The sequence below is a fragment of the Rhinopithecus bieti genome, unplaced genomic scaffold (genome assembly GCF_001698545.2).
Source record: "Rhinopithecus bieti isolate Rb0 unplaced genomic scaffold, ASM169854v2 scaffold_5153, whole genome shotgun sequence".
Classification (NCBI taxonomy): Eukaryota; Metazoa; Chordata; class Mammalia; order Primates; family Cercopithecidae; genus Rhinopithecus; species Rhinopithecus bieti.
Window position 1 is genome coordinate 183,651 of NW_016804751.1, and position 15,717 is coordinate 199,367.

Sequence of the window (15,717 nt, forward strand, 5' to 3'; positions counted from 1 at the left end):
GACACTTCTCAAAAGAAGACATTTATGCTGCCAATAGACACATGAAAAAATGTACATCATCACTGGCCATCAAAGAAATGCAAATCAAAACCACAATGAGACACCATCTCATACCAGTTAGAACGGTGATCATTAAAAAGTCAGGAAACAGCAGGTGTTGGAGAGGATGTGGAGAAATAGGAACACTTTTACACTGTTGGTGGGACTGTAAACTGGTTCGACCATTGTGGAAGACAGTGTGGCAATTCCTCAAGGATCTAGAACTAGAAATACCATTTGACCCAACCATCCCATTACTGGGTATATACCCAAAGGATTATAAATCATGCTGCTATAAAGACACATGCACACGTAGGTTTATTGCAGCACTATTCACAATAGCAAATACTTGGAACCAACCCAAATGTCCATCAATGATAGACTGAATTAAGAAAATGTGGCACACATACACCAGGGAATGCTATGCAGCCATAAAAAAGGATGAGTTCATGTCCTTTATAGGGATGTGGATGCAGCTGGAAACCATAATTCTCAGCAAACTATTGCAGGGACAAAAAACCAAACACTGCATGTTCTCACTCATAGGTGGGAATTGAACAATGAGAACACTTGGACACAGGAAGGGGAACATCACACACCAGGGCCTGTCATGGGGTCGGGGGAGGTGGGAGGGATAGCATTAGGAGATATACCTAGTGTAAATTACAAGTTAATGGGTGCAACACACTAACATGGCACATATATAAATATGTAACAAACCTGCACGTTGTGCACATGTACCCTAGGACTTATAATAATAATAAAAAAAAGAAACCACTTTTTTTGCTCATCTATAAGAAGCAACTTCTCATCCATTCAAGTTTTATCATGAGATTGAAGCAAATCAGTCATATCTTCAGGCTTCACTTCTAATTCTAGTTCTCTTGCTATTTCCTTTGCATCAGTAGTTACTTCCTCCACTGATGTCTTAAAACCCTCAAAGTCATCCATGAGGGTTGGAATAAACTTTTTTCAAACTCCTGTTCATGTTGATATTTTGACCTCTGCCCATGAATCACTAATGTTCTTAATGGTATTTAAAATAGGAAATACTCTCTAAAATATTTTCAATTTTCTTTTCCCAGATCCATCAGAGAAATCACTATCTATGGCAGGTATAACCCCGTGAAATGTATTTCCTAAATAATAAGACTTTAAATTTGAAATTACTACTTAATCAATGACTGCAGAATAAATGTGTTAGCAAACCTGAAAACAACATTAATATATCATTCTGTATCTCCACTGGAGCTCCCAGGTACCAGGTGAACTGACAGTAAGCAGTAATATTTTAAAAGTAATCTTTTTTCTAGGCATCAGGTCTCAACAGTGGTTTCAAAATATTCAGCAAACCATGCTGTAAACAGACGTGCTGCCATCCAGGCTTTGTTTTTCCATTTACGGAGCACAGCTAGAGTAGACTTAGCATAATTCTTAAGGGCCCTAGGATTTTTTGAATGGTAAATGAGCATTGGCTTCAACTTAAAGTCACCAGCTGCCTTAGCCCCTAACAAGAGAGTCTGCCTGTCCGTGGAAGCTTTGAAGCCAAGCATTGCCTTCTCTCTAGCTATGAAAGTCCTAGATGGTACTTTACTCCTATATAAATCTGTTTCATCTACATTGAAAATCTATTGTTTAGTGTAGTCACCTTCATCACTTATCTTAGTTACATCTTCTGGATAACTTGCTGCAGCTTCTCCATCAGCACTTGCACTTCTATGTTATGGAGATAGTTTCTTTTCTTAAACTCCATGAGCCAACCTCGGCTGACTTCAAACTTTTCTTCTACAGCTTTGTCATCTCTCTCAACCATTAGAGAATTGAAAAGAGTTAAAGCCTTGTTCTGGATTAAGCCTTTGCAGAAGGGAATGTTGCAGCTGATTTGATCTATCCAGACTACTAAAACTTTCTTCATATCAGCTAGCTGCTTTGCTTTCTTACCATGTGTGGGTTCACTGGAGTAGCAGCACTTTTCATTTCTTTTGCAAACGTTTCCTTTGCATTCACAATTTGGCTGTTGCAAAAGAACTAGCTTGTAGCCTATCTCAGCTTTCAATATGCCTTCCTCACTAAATCTAATCATTTCTAGCTTTCAATTTAAGGTGACAGATGTGTGACTCTTCCTTTCCCTTGAACTTTTGGTGACTATTGTAGAGTTATTAATCAGCCTACTTTTAGTATTGTGTCTCAGGGAATAGAAAGACCTGAGAAGAGGGAAAGAGATGGTGGAATGGCCTCTACATGGAGCAATCGAAACACACATAACATTCATCAGTTAATTTTTCCATCTTATATGGGCACCGTTTGTGGCACCCTGAAATGATTACATGATAACCAAAGTTCACTGTTTACAAATTACCATAACAGATATAATGATAATGAAAAATTTCTGAAATACTGCAAAAATTACCAAAATGTGACACAGAGACAACAAGTAAGCACATGCTATTGGAAAATGGCACCAACAGACTTGCTTGAAGCAGGATAGCCACAAACCTTCAATTTGTAAAAAAAATGCAACACCTGTGAAGTGCAATAGAGCAAAACACAATGAAACAAGGTATGTCTGTATCTGCTTTAAACAGGTTTGAGCAGCGGGATAGGAAATAAACATTTCCTCAGCGCTTACTATATAGCTGGTGTGCAGCATATACTCAGTCATCCAAGAAGTAAATATATTGTTATACCCGTTTTAAACAGAGAAACTTGAGATTTCAAGTGGTTAAGTAACTTGCTGTAAGGTACTTCAGCTTATAAGGAGGGCCAGCATAGAAGCCATTTCTATCTGACTTTTCCTCTATACTACTTTCCATTTCTGCAATCCACAGTGATTTCTCAATTAGGGTTATGTGGTCCTTTTATAGTCACTAAACTGCTGGCACTGTTAGGAGCCACATGAAATAAGTCACACTGGACTGTTGTGCCAAAATGAGCCAGACAAGGTCACACAGAAGACATGGCAAATCACATTACCATAAACAACGTTGTAAGAGAAAGCTATCTTAATGAAATATTTCCAAATCTATCAGAGGCCTCTAAGTCAATTCTAACCACATTTATTTCAATACAATCAGAGAAGGTAGGAGGAAATCTCCTTAACATTTTATAATGAGATTTAGCCAGTAAATAAATCATTGTCCAACTAAACGTCAAAGGTGACAGTAAATACATTTTAAAAGATAATAGCTTAAGCACAGCATATAAAATAAAATTAGGATATGGCTTTAATTAGTCATGCATTCCTAAGAGTCACAATCAAATCAAATAAATCAAGCAATGTGGGTTTTAATTATTCTACCATAATAAAGGTTTTATTTCCCTTCTCCTTTTTACTAAAATGTCTTCCTTGCTTATCTGCTCTTTGGCCTAATTTCTACCTGTCTTTATTTTCCCAGCCATGGGCACTTGTTCTTTTGTGACCTTCTTTTCTCTGCCTGCTATGTCCTTTCTTTCTAAAAAGATTAATGCCAGTCCCAAGTTACTTGGCTCCTCAAACTCTTCCAGATGGGGGCCATTTAGACAAATGCAATTCTCCTGGGAAACAAACCACAAGACCTTGCTCTTCTTTGCTCCTGGTTTATATGAGCTGATCCCAGGAATCCCTTTGTGTGAACATGTTCATTGAGGAAGAATGGGTGACCTGTTTGCCTTAGACGGCACTCCCTCTGCACGGCCTCTATTTCATTACCAGAAGAGGGAAGGGCAGGGAGGCCAGATTATATGTGTTCCTGTGAGGAAGCCAATAGCTACCAGATTCTCTGTTTGTCTTTCACGCATACTAGGCATTTCTGCAATGGAAGAATACTTATGAAGATAAGAGTAAGATATGCTGCCATGAAATAGTGGCTCATATTTATTAAACACACACACACACACACACACACACACACATCCACATATCACAATGCCTAATTGAGGCTTAAAAGGAACTTACAGAAAAATCACTCCACTAACAGTGTCAGAGCTGGGATTTGAGCAGTGGTGTGTCTGAAGCCAGAGCTCCCACTGTTACCCCCTGCCCTTTGTAGCCTCAATACACTATTTTCTTTAAGATAAAACAGTTGGCATCGCTATTACAACTTCACATCAACACCAGTAACTGCACAACAGCATATTTACAAATGCACTTGAAGAGTGTTTTGAATGAAGAGTGATTAATTGTGTCACTTTCTCAAAATTGCAGTTTCATCAGGGGAGAAATTCCAGCTTCATCCAAAAACGAGTTTTCTCCTCAATTCAGTGTATTCCATTAATAATATTTCACAATATTACATGAGCAAAGCAAAATAATTACAATAGTCTTCTAGCTACCAACCCAGTTAAGCACTAGTCAGAACAACAATTCTGGCTATTTCTGTAAAGAATGTTTTCAGGAGATCTTGTGCTTTCAGGCCAATCCTGAATGTTCTGTATTATGAAGAAGAGGCTTACCCTGGAGCACAAACACAGCCACTTATACAGGGTGAGGACGGGGCGCAGGTGAAGTTCATGGCTAGGTTTGCACATGTAGTCTCACAATTAACACCACCAGCTGGTAATTCGGGGTCAGGAAACCTGCAGTCGAAATACTCTTTTCCCTCTGGGCAGATGTGAACTTCAGATGTAAGCACAGACAAAATGTCCTTAACTTGTATCTGCTCCATAGACAAATAATCATATTGGCATGCACTCATCATCAAAACAAAATTCACCATACAATATTTTACCAATTATTAATAGATGATGTTCTTACTCTGTGATTTTTAAGGAGCTTGAAAATATCCCCTAGCCAGATTCCCTTTAGTCACAAAATAGGTTTATTCTAAGCCTATTTTGAGTTTGAGAATGTTAGCTGCCTTCCACAAGACGGTAACTAACTAGAACATAATTTTGAAGTCAAAAAACAGGATATTTTATTAATTCATACACATATTATCAATTTTTCAGCATACGTTATCAATTTTTAAGCATAACGTAAAAGCATTATGGCTTTTACAAAGCTACAATGAACACATGATTATTCTAAATCTCGCTTCACCTTGAGTCATTGTTTGTATCAGTTCTCACTCTACCACAGAAGTGCAGAAGTAGACATAATTATAGTCAGGACAGAGGCTCCATATTCTTCCAGAAAGCTTTTGGGCTCTTAGAGATCAAATAAATTTCCTCAAGTGGGGCCAGAGGGATCAAATCCTGTGGGTTCCTCTGTGAGAAGGCTAGCCACCTGGGCTTCCCTTCATTGACCCGGAGTCACTCTGAGTCAAATGGGGCAGTCAGGATGGCCCTGTAGCTACTGAATGTGTGTGGTCCATAAACATGTCTTGTAAAGAAGCCCTAGGCTTGTCTGAATCCTTGTAAAGTAAATTCAGGGCATGTAATTCAAAGCTCTCTAATAATAATATATACCAGGCCATTCAAGTACATAACAAAGCAATAATAGCTCACAATTACTTTTATCAGCCTACACTCTTCCTGCCCATTAAAATCTATGAAAGCAAGTGTTGTTTTATTATGTGCCTAGAATTTGCCCACAGTAACTGAGAATTTGAGGCTCTTTATATGATGAAAATAAATAATACATGTGGTCCTAATATATAAGACCTTAGGAAAGATATTTAAAATGACATTCTGAAGGGATGACAGTGAATGTCATTTTACATGCCATGTTAAATTTATTGCTATTAGTCCCAGAGCCTTGCTACTCATAATGCAGTCCAGGAACCAGAAGTATTAATGTTATCTTGGCCACTGATAGAAATGTAGAATCTCAGGTATCACCCCTGATCTAATGAATCAGAATCTACATTTTAACAAGATCCCCACATGTGCACATTAAAATCTGAGAAGTGATGGTCTAGAGTTTCCCAATTTCTGTCCCACAAATCAGTAACAATAGTTGCCTAGATACATATCCCTAAAGTCCTTGGGATGCCTGAGGTGGTTCTGCGGTAGGCAACATCTAGGCAGCATCCCTGGGTTGATCTGCTCTGCCCCTGAGCTGACTCATATGTTCAACCCAGAGCGCCCTAAAATTATAATTTTCAATGTGGAAAAAGTTGGGAAGCACTGGAACACCATGTTGAAGAACATTCCCAAGGCTATAGCCATGCACATTGGGAAGGAGAGGTGATTGATAACTTCTGCCAGGAGTGGAGGCGATATCAGAGCTGCATCCTCCTTCAGGAAAACGTCTTTTAACATCTTACCAGCAGAGGGCGTTGCTAATTCATCACATTTCACAGTCCCATTTGAACACTGGCTAGAAGTAAATAAATAGTTAATTTATGGAACCAAATCTGTTTTGTTTTGTTTTTTTCCTGAATTTCAACAACAATCTAATGTACAAGAATTGATTGAGTACATCATACAAATGCAATTTTTCTCACAGAATTTTTTACAAGCTATTGGGTTAGGTCCTATTTCAGGAACGCGCTATTTCAACACAACACTTTTTATCAAACACCTGTAAGTGTGGAGCATTGAGACAGGCATGGGAGATACGAACACTAAAATTCATAGTCCTTAACATAATTTGTCTTGTAGGAGGGGAAGACACACAAATAAATAATGTATACAGTGTGACACATGCAACATAGAAATATGTTAAGAGATAGAAGTAAAACAAAGAAAAAATGTTTTTAAAGTCGGTTGGCAACCAACATCAGGGAATCAAAGGAAGTAAAATCTGAACAGTTTTGAAGAGTGGATGGATGTTATGGCACACCTAAGGTAGGAAGGCTATAACACTCAGTGGAAACACATAAACCATGAAGAAGTAAAGCCACATTCTACATAGCAAAGTGCAATGCAGGAAGGGACTGGCTGTGAGAATGCTAAAAGAGGCAGAGGCTAGCTCCTAGAAGATGCTAAGATTTTACCATGAGGTGAGCCATTGAAGACCTTAAGCACAAAAGTGATATGGTTGCTTTGAATCATTTTAGCAGCAGCATTGAAGATAGGGTGGAGTCATAGCTTCCTTACAATTTACATTCTAAAGTCAGGGTAAAAGCCAAGAGCCGCATATAGGAAAAATTAACCTTGAAAATCCCTGAAGAAGATAACATGATAGAAAACAACACATCAGTTCTCAATAACTCCAATGCAGTTTTTCTTTCAGCTTTGGACCAGATCATATGTTCTATATTTAAGCCCAGATGAAGAAGCTGACACACATATACAGTCCACATCACATGAAAAATATGCTATGCATAGTTGAACACTAGAATGACATTCAGAGGTGTGATTCACCAGTGAGTGAGTCACCTCTGATTGAATGTGCTCACACTTTGGCACAGAGGAACTGAGACAGACAGGTCTCAGATCACACATCCAGGTCTTCCATATCATACTTACTCTGGGACAAAGGCTTTTAAAAAGGAATGGCTAACAAAGTCACTATATTAAGTGAATTTTGATTTTTTTTTTCATTGAGGAGAGATGGTTACTTTGTTTTTGCTAAGTTTACATACATTAATTATGTTAAATCCAAAAAGACATGACACCTTGGCAGAATGAAAGAGGGGAAAAACTAGAGGCAAGAACACCAGAGAGGAAGGTCCAGGGAAGAGAGAGTGAGACACACTGATTGCTAAAGCAGTGATGATGGAAAGGAAGAAATGGCTTTTGACTACGTGTAGAAAGTAAAATCAAGTAAAATCTCAAGTTGCTGGGTATTTACTGATTAGCTGTTTTGAGCAGGAGGAAAGAGTCGAAAATGATTCCCAGAGCTCTGCCTTGGAAAACTGTGAATAGCAGTACTGCCTACCACAGAAAGATCCAAAAGCTAGTTGCCAATGTGTCTTGATGTGGAAAGGAAAAGAGGTGGAGATAAAGATAAAGGTAAATTGAACATAATCAATATTCGTTGTGAATACAAAAATCAGCTGCAGAGCAATCAAGCAGGAGAAAAGCACTGCAGAGCCAGGCTGCCTGGGACTAACTCCCAGCTTTAGTGTCAGGGTCCTTAGCCACCTGTATCCCATTTTCCTCACCTGTAAATCAGGATAAAGCAACATTGCCTATCTCTTAGGGTTATGGTGATGAGTATTTTCATAATAAATATTAAACATTTAGAATGGTGCCAGCACAAAAGAAGGTACACAGTAATGGTTAGATATTATTATTATTGTTATTATCTACTGTCTATTATTATCTGTAGGCACCAATGGGGCAACTAAAAAGGGGAGGTTAGGAATTATATGTAAGTATGGACTGCTGTATGGACACGCCTAGATTTTCAACAGAAATGTTATAACCAGAATGAGTGTTATCCTATGATTAAGTGTTATCTTTCTAGTATTGATGGGCCTGGGGAGGAGGCACACTTACTACTGTGCAGGACATTTTTCAAATCTTTTTCAAAATTGCTTTTTTTGAGCCATTTCAGTAATACTGTAGTATTTAAACACGTACTTCACCCCTAACTTCTATGTAATAACCAAAAATGATCAAAGGACTTTCATTTCACTGTGAGATACTTAAATTCATAACTCCTTTCTTCAGTTATGAGTACAAAACTTGGTTATTTCACTTTGAAATGTCCAATATGCATGTATTATGTATATCTGTGTTTGTACATATACATACAATCATATGATCATAAAATAGTTAAAGATTACATTGTTACCTTTATTTTTTAATTATAGAAGTCTTATTTCAACTTACAGTTTGGGTTAAGAAATTATATTAGCACATACATAATTTGTCAAACACAATCCCCATCATCAAAACCTACCATAAGCCCGAGGGTGTGGGGATGAGCTCTCCAGGTTGATAAACACTGCCTCTATAATGACACCTGCAGTGGAATCTGTAAGAAAAAAAAGTAAATTAAATAGGATATATTTTTTTTCAAAAATCACTAAAATTCAAGCCGACCCTGTGCTCTCCATTGGTCACTGTAAGGTACACTCTAAGGTCTGCATTATTCTACAAGACTGCATGCAATCCTATCACACAAATAGCGGAAGATGCTTACACATGAAGTTTTGTGTGGCTCCAGATTTTGTTTTCTAAAATACAACTCACAAACTGTGTTGTTTTAGTCACAAGAAAAATCACTGAATGCAATTCAGAGAAACATAACTGATATATCATTTAACACTATGTATAAAACAAAAGGCTTTACTTCATGTGTAAATTGAGAAATCTGTGAGTGCTGAGATATTAAAGTCCTGCTACTAAAGTTTGCCATGTGACAGTGAAACACAAACCTTGTTATTGATTTGACTATGGTAAAAACAAGCAGTAGTACACTTCAAGATCAACCATCAGAGATTCCTTAGCTCTTTCAGTAGCTATTGATGAACATGTGCACGGTTTTTGTTGTTGTTGTTGTTGTTGTTGTTGTTGTTGTTGTTGTTTTAAAGTAAAGATGAAAGCTCATTTAGCCCATAAGAAGAAAAAGGGATTAAAACAGGATGCTGCCAACCTGTTTCTGTGACTTACATGGGTACACAAAAGTTAAGAGTGTCTTCATAGAATTTGCCTTCCGGACAATTACAGCCTTCAGCACAGTCATCATTGCACTGCTCCAGGGAAGAGAGAGAAATGCAGGAACGGAGGCAGAACGAGGAGCAGCGATGGTACAGCATGCCCTTCTGGCACACCACAGCTAAGGACAAAGGAGTATCGCTTGAGAAAGATTCCCATGGCACATAGAAACATTTTATGCCTGCTTAGAGGTATGTGATAGAAAATGAAAGCTGGCCCATTACAAGGTAAGGAATTGGGAGACCCTTAACTTGGATGCTCAAAGAGCATCATCCTCAGCGAAAAGGAAGGACTAAAGCAGGGGTTGGAAAACTTTTTCTGCAAAGGGCCAAATGGAAATATTTTCAGCTTTGCAGATCATATAGTCTCTGTCACAGCTACTCACCTCTGCCCTTGTAGTATAGAAGCAGCCACAGACAACACACTAACAAATGGGCATGACTATATTTCAATAAATTTTATTCACAAAAATGCAGGAGACCCAATGGTTGTAATTTGTCAACCCCCAGACTAGAAGAAATTGGCTCATAGTATAGAAAGATGATAGAAAATCTTCTCTTAACTGCTGGGTCTGCAATTAAAAAGTTACCTCTAAGAAATCAAAATCCTAGACGATATCCTAAACAAATTTGGTATATGAATTTACATTACTTTTATATTTATATTATTTTTGTCTTAGAAAGCCAAAATTGAGCAATTAACATCAACACCAGCCAATGATACCCCTGGAATAACTGGAAAAACCCACTGAGGGAATGAGGAGGTGGAGAGAGTGGTACCCCTAAAACCTAAGTCACAAAAGATTCTAATGGGGGTGGAGGGGTGCTGGTAAAAATTTGCTGATAAAAAAATTATAAAACACACAAGGAAACAATCTACCATGAATGAAAATGGCAGACAACATAGTGTGAAAATTAAAGCCCCAACAATTTGATAATAATTGCCTGTTGCATAACATCTATTTAAGTACAAGTCAACTGCGTCACTGTATTACATAATCTTTTCCATACTTTCTAATATTTAGATATGACATTTCCATGATAAGGATTTTTCAAATGTTTTAAATTATTTGTTGCATATTTCAAAGCATAGTTACGATACTTTCATTTAACATAAAACTAGTCAAAAGTTATTGGTCTTATCCAACATATCTCTGATCTTAAGAAATTAAGTATTTCATTTGCTTTTCATGTTTGTACATTATGAGAATATTTCAAATAACTTATATGCAATATTGACCTTTCATTTAAAAAATAAAAGCAGTCATTACAAACATAGAGGTCTCTAAGGTATTATCTGATAGTCTTTATCTGTGCTGTTGTACTCACCACAGAAAGAAATCTGAGCTCTGAAATCAATGGGAATACCATGCTGGCTGCAGAGGTAGGCATAGTGGGCAAGAGCATTGCACAGGCAGGAGCTTCCACACTTGCATGCATCATGGCGGCAGAGCTGATAGTACAGGCCAGGGCTAATATAGATGTGGCAAGGAGCAAAGAGCTCCTGGTGGATGACATCACAGTGTGCTGCATACCCAACTAACAGACAAAGAGCCCCATTAGCATCTTATTTAATAGTTCAGATCTTACCCCTAAGTATCAAGTTCCAGAATTATCCAAGCATTTCACTTTTTCAGAAATATACTGTAGTGCATATTACTTTTAATACAAGAGTGAACAATTTCAGCTTATACGGTTTTTATTTTTTATAATATTGGTAAGAGCACTTAATCCATATTCAACAGTCTTTTAGGAAAAACAATAGTGTATTGTACCTGAATAGCATGAGCAACAGAAGGGTTGAGAGAAGCAACGGCCTCAACCATCCCATTGCATGAGGATCATCTTAGGAAACCTACTATAAAGAATTGGGGCGTATTGGGAGGCTTATTTCCAGACATCCACACAAAATAAAGTGGTTCCATATTGTGGATGTTATGGCAACTCTGTAATACACAATTGTCTAGGAAGAATTGGGAATGATCTCATTTCAGTGGAGTCTCTGAAATGGATGGTAATGTGTCAGATGCCACATAGTCATTGAACTCAATGTCTGCACAATGCACAGTGTACAATGCCAGGCAGATATTAGACGCTCAATAATGTTTGATAAATAAATCTATAAATGAATGAATAAGTAAATAATGAATAGAAATTGGGGATTGGGGTATATGCTAAAGGCCATGAGATATAACTATAAAATCACCTGGGGAGGGGAGGACATCTGTGTAATCATTTCTTGAAATCTGTTGATTTTTCCCTTGAGAATGACTTATCGTATATAATCTTTTATAGAAGTAACCAAGTTTGACAAAACAATTCAGATTCCATCTTTCTGAAAGAGGGTAGGTTTGTGGTTTCTTGATATAGTGGACCTAGTTTGCATCGGTTTCCTAACAGATAAAATTAATCAATCTTTTCATTGTCATTGCCTTTGACAGACCAGATAAGCTGTTGGAGATCAGTTTTTTCACTACTAAGGAATTATACTGAACTTATTTTGTTGAGTATATTACATATATTTAGTATTGGTAAGAAAACATGGTAATTGCTCAAGTATGATATTTTTGCATTCAGTATGTATATGTATATAAAACAAATGACTTAAACTATAGCAGTATATAGCAGTATACTGTTTAAATATATATTCTTAATGCCAAGGATCCTGAAAGAGCAAAGTAATCCACCAAAAAGGCCTAATAATTTGTAGATCAAAGTATATTCCACTGACAAGTTAAGGATAACTAAAGAAGATCCTCATGAAAACAAAATATACTTTAGAATCTAGATCAGAGTTATTGACTTGTGTCTATTTATTTTCCTTTCTTTCGGGATATTCCTGAATTTACCTATTTGAAATTGTTTTTTAAAAATCACAATTCATAGTAAAGCTAAAAAAAAGCTAATATCAAATATATATGCATGTATATAGCATGTGTACGGCTTAGGGTGCATGCGGGGAGGTTAGTGTGGGTAGTTCACATTAAAGACAAATATCTCAAAATATAAATAGTCTATATATCCAGTTCAATATTTCAGTTTCATATATATATAAAAGACATGGGGTATGGGAAGAAAAGTGGTAGAAAATAGAGCAAAATAGCATATAATAAAGGAGGTAACTAAAAAATGACCACTGGGAAACTGAATTTATCAATTGAACCCTACTTCAACTTTAACATGTTGTTAAAAAATAAAAAATAAAGTTGCTACAATATCCAGGAGGAAACCAAGAAAGAAACAAACCAAACAAGAGTAGCTGAAGGAGGCAGAGTAGATTAGTTGAAAGTTGGGGACAGAATGGAGGAAGGTATTGTTAAATGGGAATGAGATTAAAAGTAGTCATTCATGAAACCAAAAAACTCTAGTCTAGCCCTGTTATTATAGATAAGAAAAATGATCAAAGAGGTTACCAAACTTCTTCAAGTTGAAAAGCTGGCTTAGATTTAAAAAAAAAATAGACAGCACAAAGAGCAAAAGTATCTTGTGCTCTTTCCAGCATACCAGAATTCCATGTTAATAATAAAAACAATATGGCAATCAACAGAATCCTCCCAACAACCACTACACAATCCATAAACTGCTAGCTTCTTATGAATGCTCAACCAACATGAATAATGTATTTTTCAAAACTACATCAAAATAGTGAACTAGCCAAGATGATTAAAGGAAAAAATAAAATTATAAGAATATTTAAGCATGTACATTAACTTTTTCACAATTATATATATGTGTATGCCTTGTGTATATCTTCCATCTGAATATATACATGTATATCTTTTTTATTGCAAAGTGAACTAGACTTTAACATGGTTTGCTGGGGCTTTAGTTTTAAAAAATGCAATCAAAAATTCTTAGCATGTGGGTTGCCCTGTCATTACAAATTGGAACTCTGGAGCATGACCATCTCAAATTCTTGCCCACTCGATGGCACAAAGCCTCTTTGGATCACTGGCTTCCTGCTTATAAAGCCATAATATATGCTATGAGGAGGAACTTGTAATGAGATGGTAATAACTGACATCGAACATCCCTGGACTATCACAGCATTCTCAGAGGATTCCCAGAGGCTTTTCTTTAGCATTTAAAGACTCTGAAAACTTCCAAATACTAGTCCACATCTGCAAACAAGGGGTTTTTAAACACCTAAAATACGAAAATTTATTAATGAAAAATAAGAAATAAAAGTCCTTGTCAGGTTCTTAAAAAACAACCTAGATTACATAAAAGACATATGTAAAGGCATAATATTAAGCAAAAATATATATATACATGAGGAATGGCATTGATTTTACCATAATGAAGAAAAACAGAATTTAAACTCACCATCTAATCTTATAAAATTATAGTAATACATAGAACTTTTCCGTAAGTTTACAGCAGAAAGGAAGTTTACATGCAAAACTTACTGTTTTGTTGATTGATGTTACAGGGGTCCACCACTGGGACATGAACAGGTGCAAAACAGGTAGAAGAAACTCTCCACGCATTTGCATGAAGTTGTGGTGTACCTTCTATCATGCCTGATGGAGAACTAGAAAGCAAAGATAATGCTCACCTTCATGTATCTCTCATTTATTTGTTCATATCCTTCAGATATTTAAATAAGAGAATACTATTTTTCATAATGTACAAGGAAATCTTAGAGCTTGAAATTTTCTACCAGTTTAATAAAAGTACAACAGTATTAAGCTCCATATTACTAACATTTTACAATGTACCAAATTGTAGACATACATGATTTTATTTAATCTTCATCTCAACCTTATAAGAAAAATATCTTTTCTCCCCATTTTACAGAGAAAGCAAAGCAGAAGCTCAGAGAAATATTAAATTACACTAAGCTGATAAGTATCCAAGCCACGATTCAAACCCAGTTTTCCCTGACTTAACCATACACACTCACACAACCAAAACTTTAGCATGTGTATAGTTTAGGGTGCACGTGGGGAAGTTAGTGTGGGTATTTCACCCGATTATTTTCAAAGTAAAGACAAATATCTCAAAATATTAAGAGTCTATATATCCAGTTCAATATTTCAATTTCCATTATGAGATCTGAAATATCAAGATTCCATTATGAAGTGGGCAAACCAAATGAAAAACATCTATCTTAAAACTACAACAGTGTTTAGGAGACAAACACTGCAATTCCACCCCCAGCAGCCATTCTGATGTATTACTTCATCAACCAACATTTATTAAGTGACAACCCCTATTGGACAATGTGCCAGACACTGTCAAGACTTCTTAGGGAATCAGGTTGAACTAGATCTCCCGCAGGAAGTTTTTGACCACACCACAACCCTGACTGTGTTAACTCCTCCACTACAGCTAAGTGGAAGAGTAGGCATTATCTCAGCTTTCTCTAGTGTCCTTATAGATGAACTATTTTCACTGGAGTTGCTCAACAGAGTGACAGAGAGGACAAAAAAAGGGAGCAACACATGCCATTTCCTTTTCGCCACCGTTTCGTCCTTCTTTCCTTTTCCTGTTCCTCAAAACCAAACTAGCCCATAACAGTAAAGAACCACAACAAACACCCTAGTACAAAATCTCGTTTTGTTTATTTAAGAACACTGAGACTCAAAGTAATTGCATGGTTTGTGCTAGTTTATTTCTTCTCATTCTTTTCCCTTCCTTCTCTCTCCGCTCCTTTGAAGGACAATAAAATAGGTCAGGGTGATACTTGTAGTCAAGGTTTCCAGGTGGAACTTGGAGCTTGGCTCTCTGATTTCATTTAGTTTACTTTAAAACAATAAATTTTAAAAATAGGAGCTAAAATGTGGACCTATTTATTGTCTTTCATTTTATAAAATAACCTTTCAGCTCACCATAGTCGACTTACTATAATAAGGCATACAAAATACGTTTTCAAGTAATTAATATTTTCTATTCCACTGTGCCTGCATATTCACATTAACCTTTGTGAAGAAAGAATTTTAACTACTTAAGTTGGAAAGCTAAACACTGTTCACAAGTTATCTCTGACTCTGAAATATCATCCTGTACTCTTATCACACCTAAATGTTTATATGTGGCAGAGACTGGTGCCTTAGAAAGAGGCAGACAGATCTGCCATTTCTTAAACATTGACTGCTGACCCATTCTGACAAATAAAGAAGAGAAAGCGGGAATCATGTCTTTTCTGAACATCATAGCCAAGCCACTTAATGTAGTTTCTGTTTCTCAAATGTGGTGAAGACAT

The 15,717-nt window shown here is 36.7% G+C and overlaps 1 protein-coding gene across 1 annotated transcript in view; it reads right to left on the reverse strand.

Moving 5' to 3' along the window:
- OTOGL (otogelin like) overlaps positions 1–15,717 on the reverse strand; it is a 181,164-nt gene that overhangs the window by 119,211 nt on the left and 46,236 nt on the right. The window contains exons 18-23 of the mRNA XM_017870369.1: positions 13,919–14,043; positions 10,839–11,048; positions 9,466–9,631; positions 8,753–8,827; positions 6,225–6,277; positions 4,471–4,633 (exon numbers count right to left, since the gene is read on the reverse strand). Coding sequence (XP_017725858.1) covers positions 4,471–4,633; positions 6,225–6,277; positions 8,753–8,827; positions 9,466–9,631; positions 10,839–11,048; positions 13,919–14,043 — 792 coding nt within the window. The remainder of the gene's footprint in view (positions 1–4,470; positions 4,634–6,224; positions 6,278–8,752; positions 8,828–9,465; positions 9,632–10,838; positions 11,049–13,918; positions 14,044–15,717) is intronic.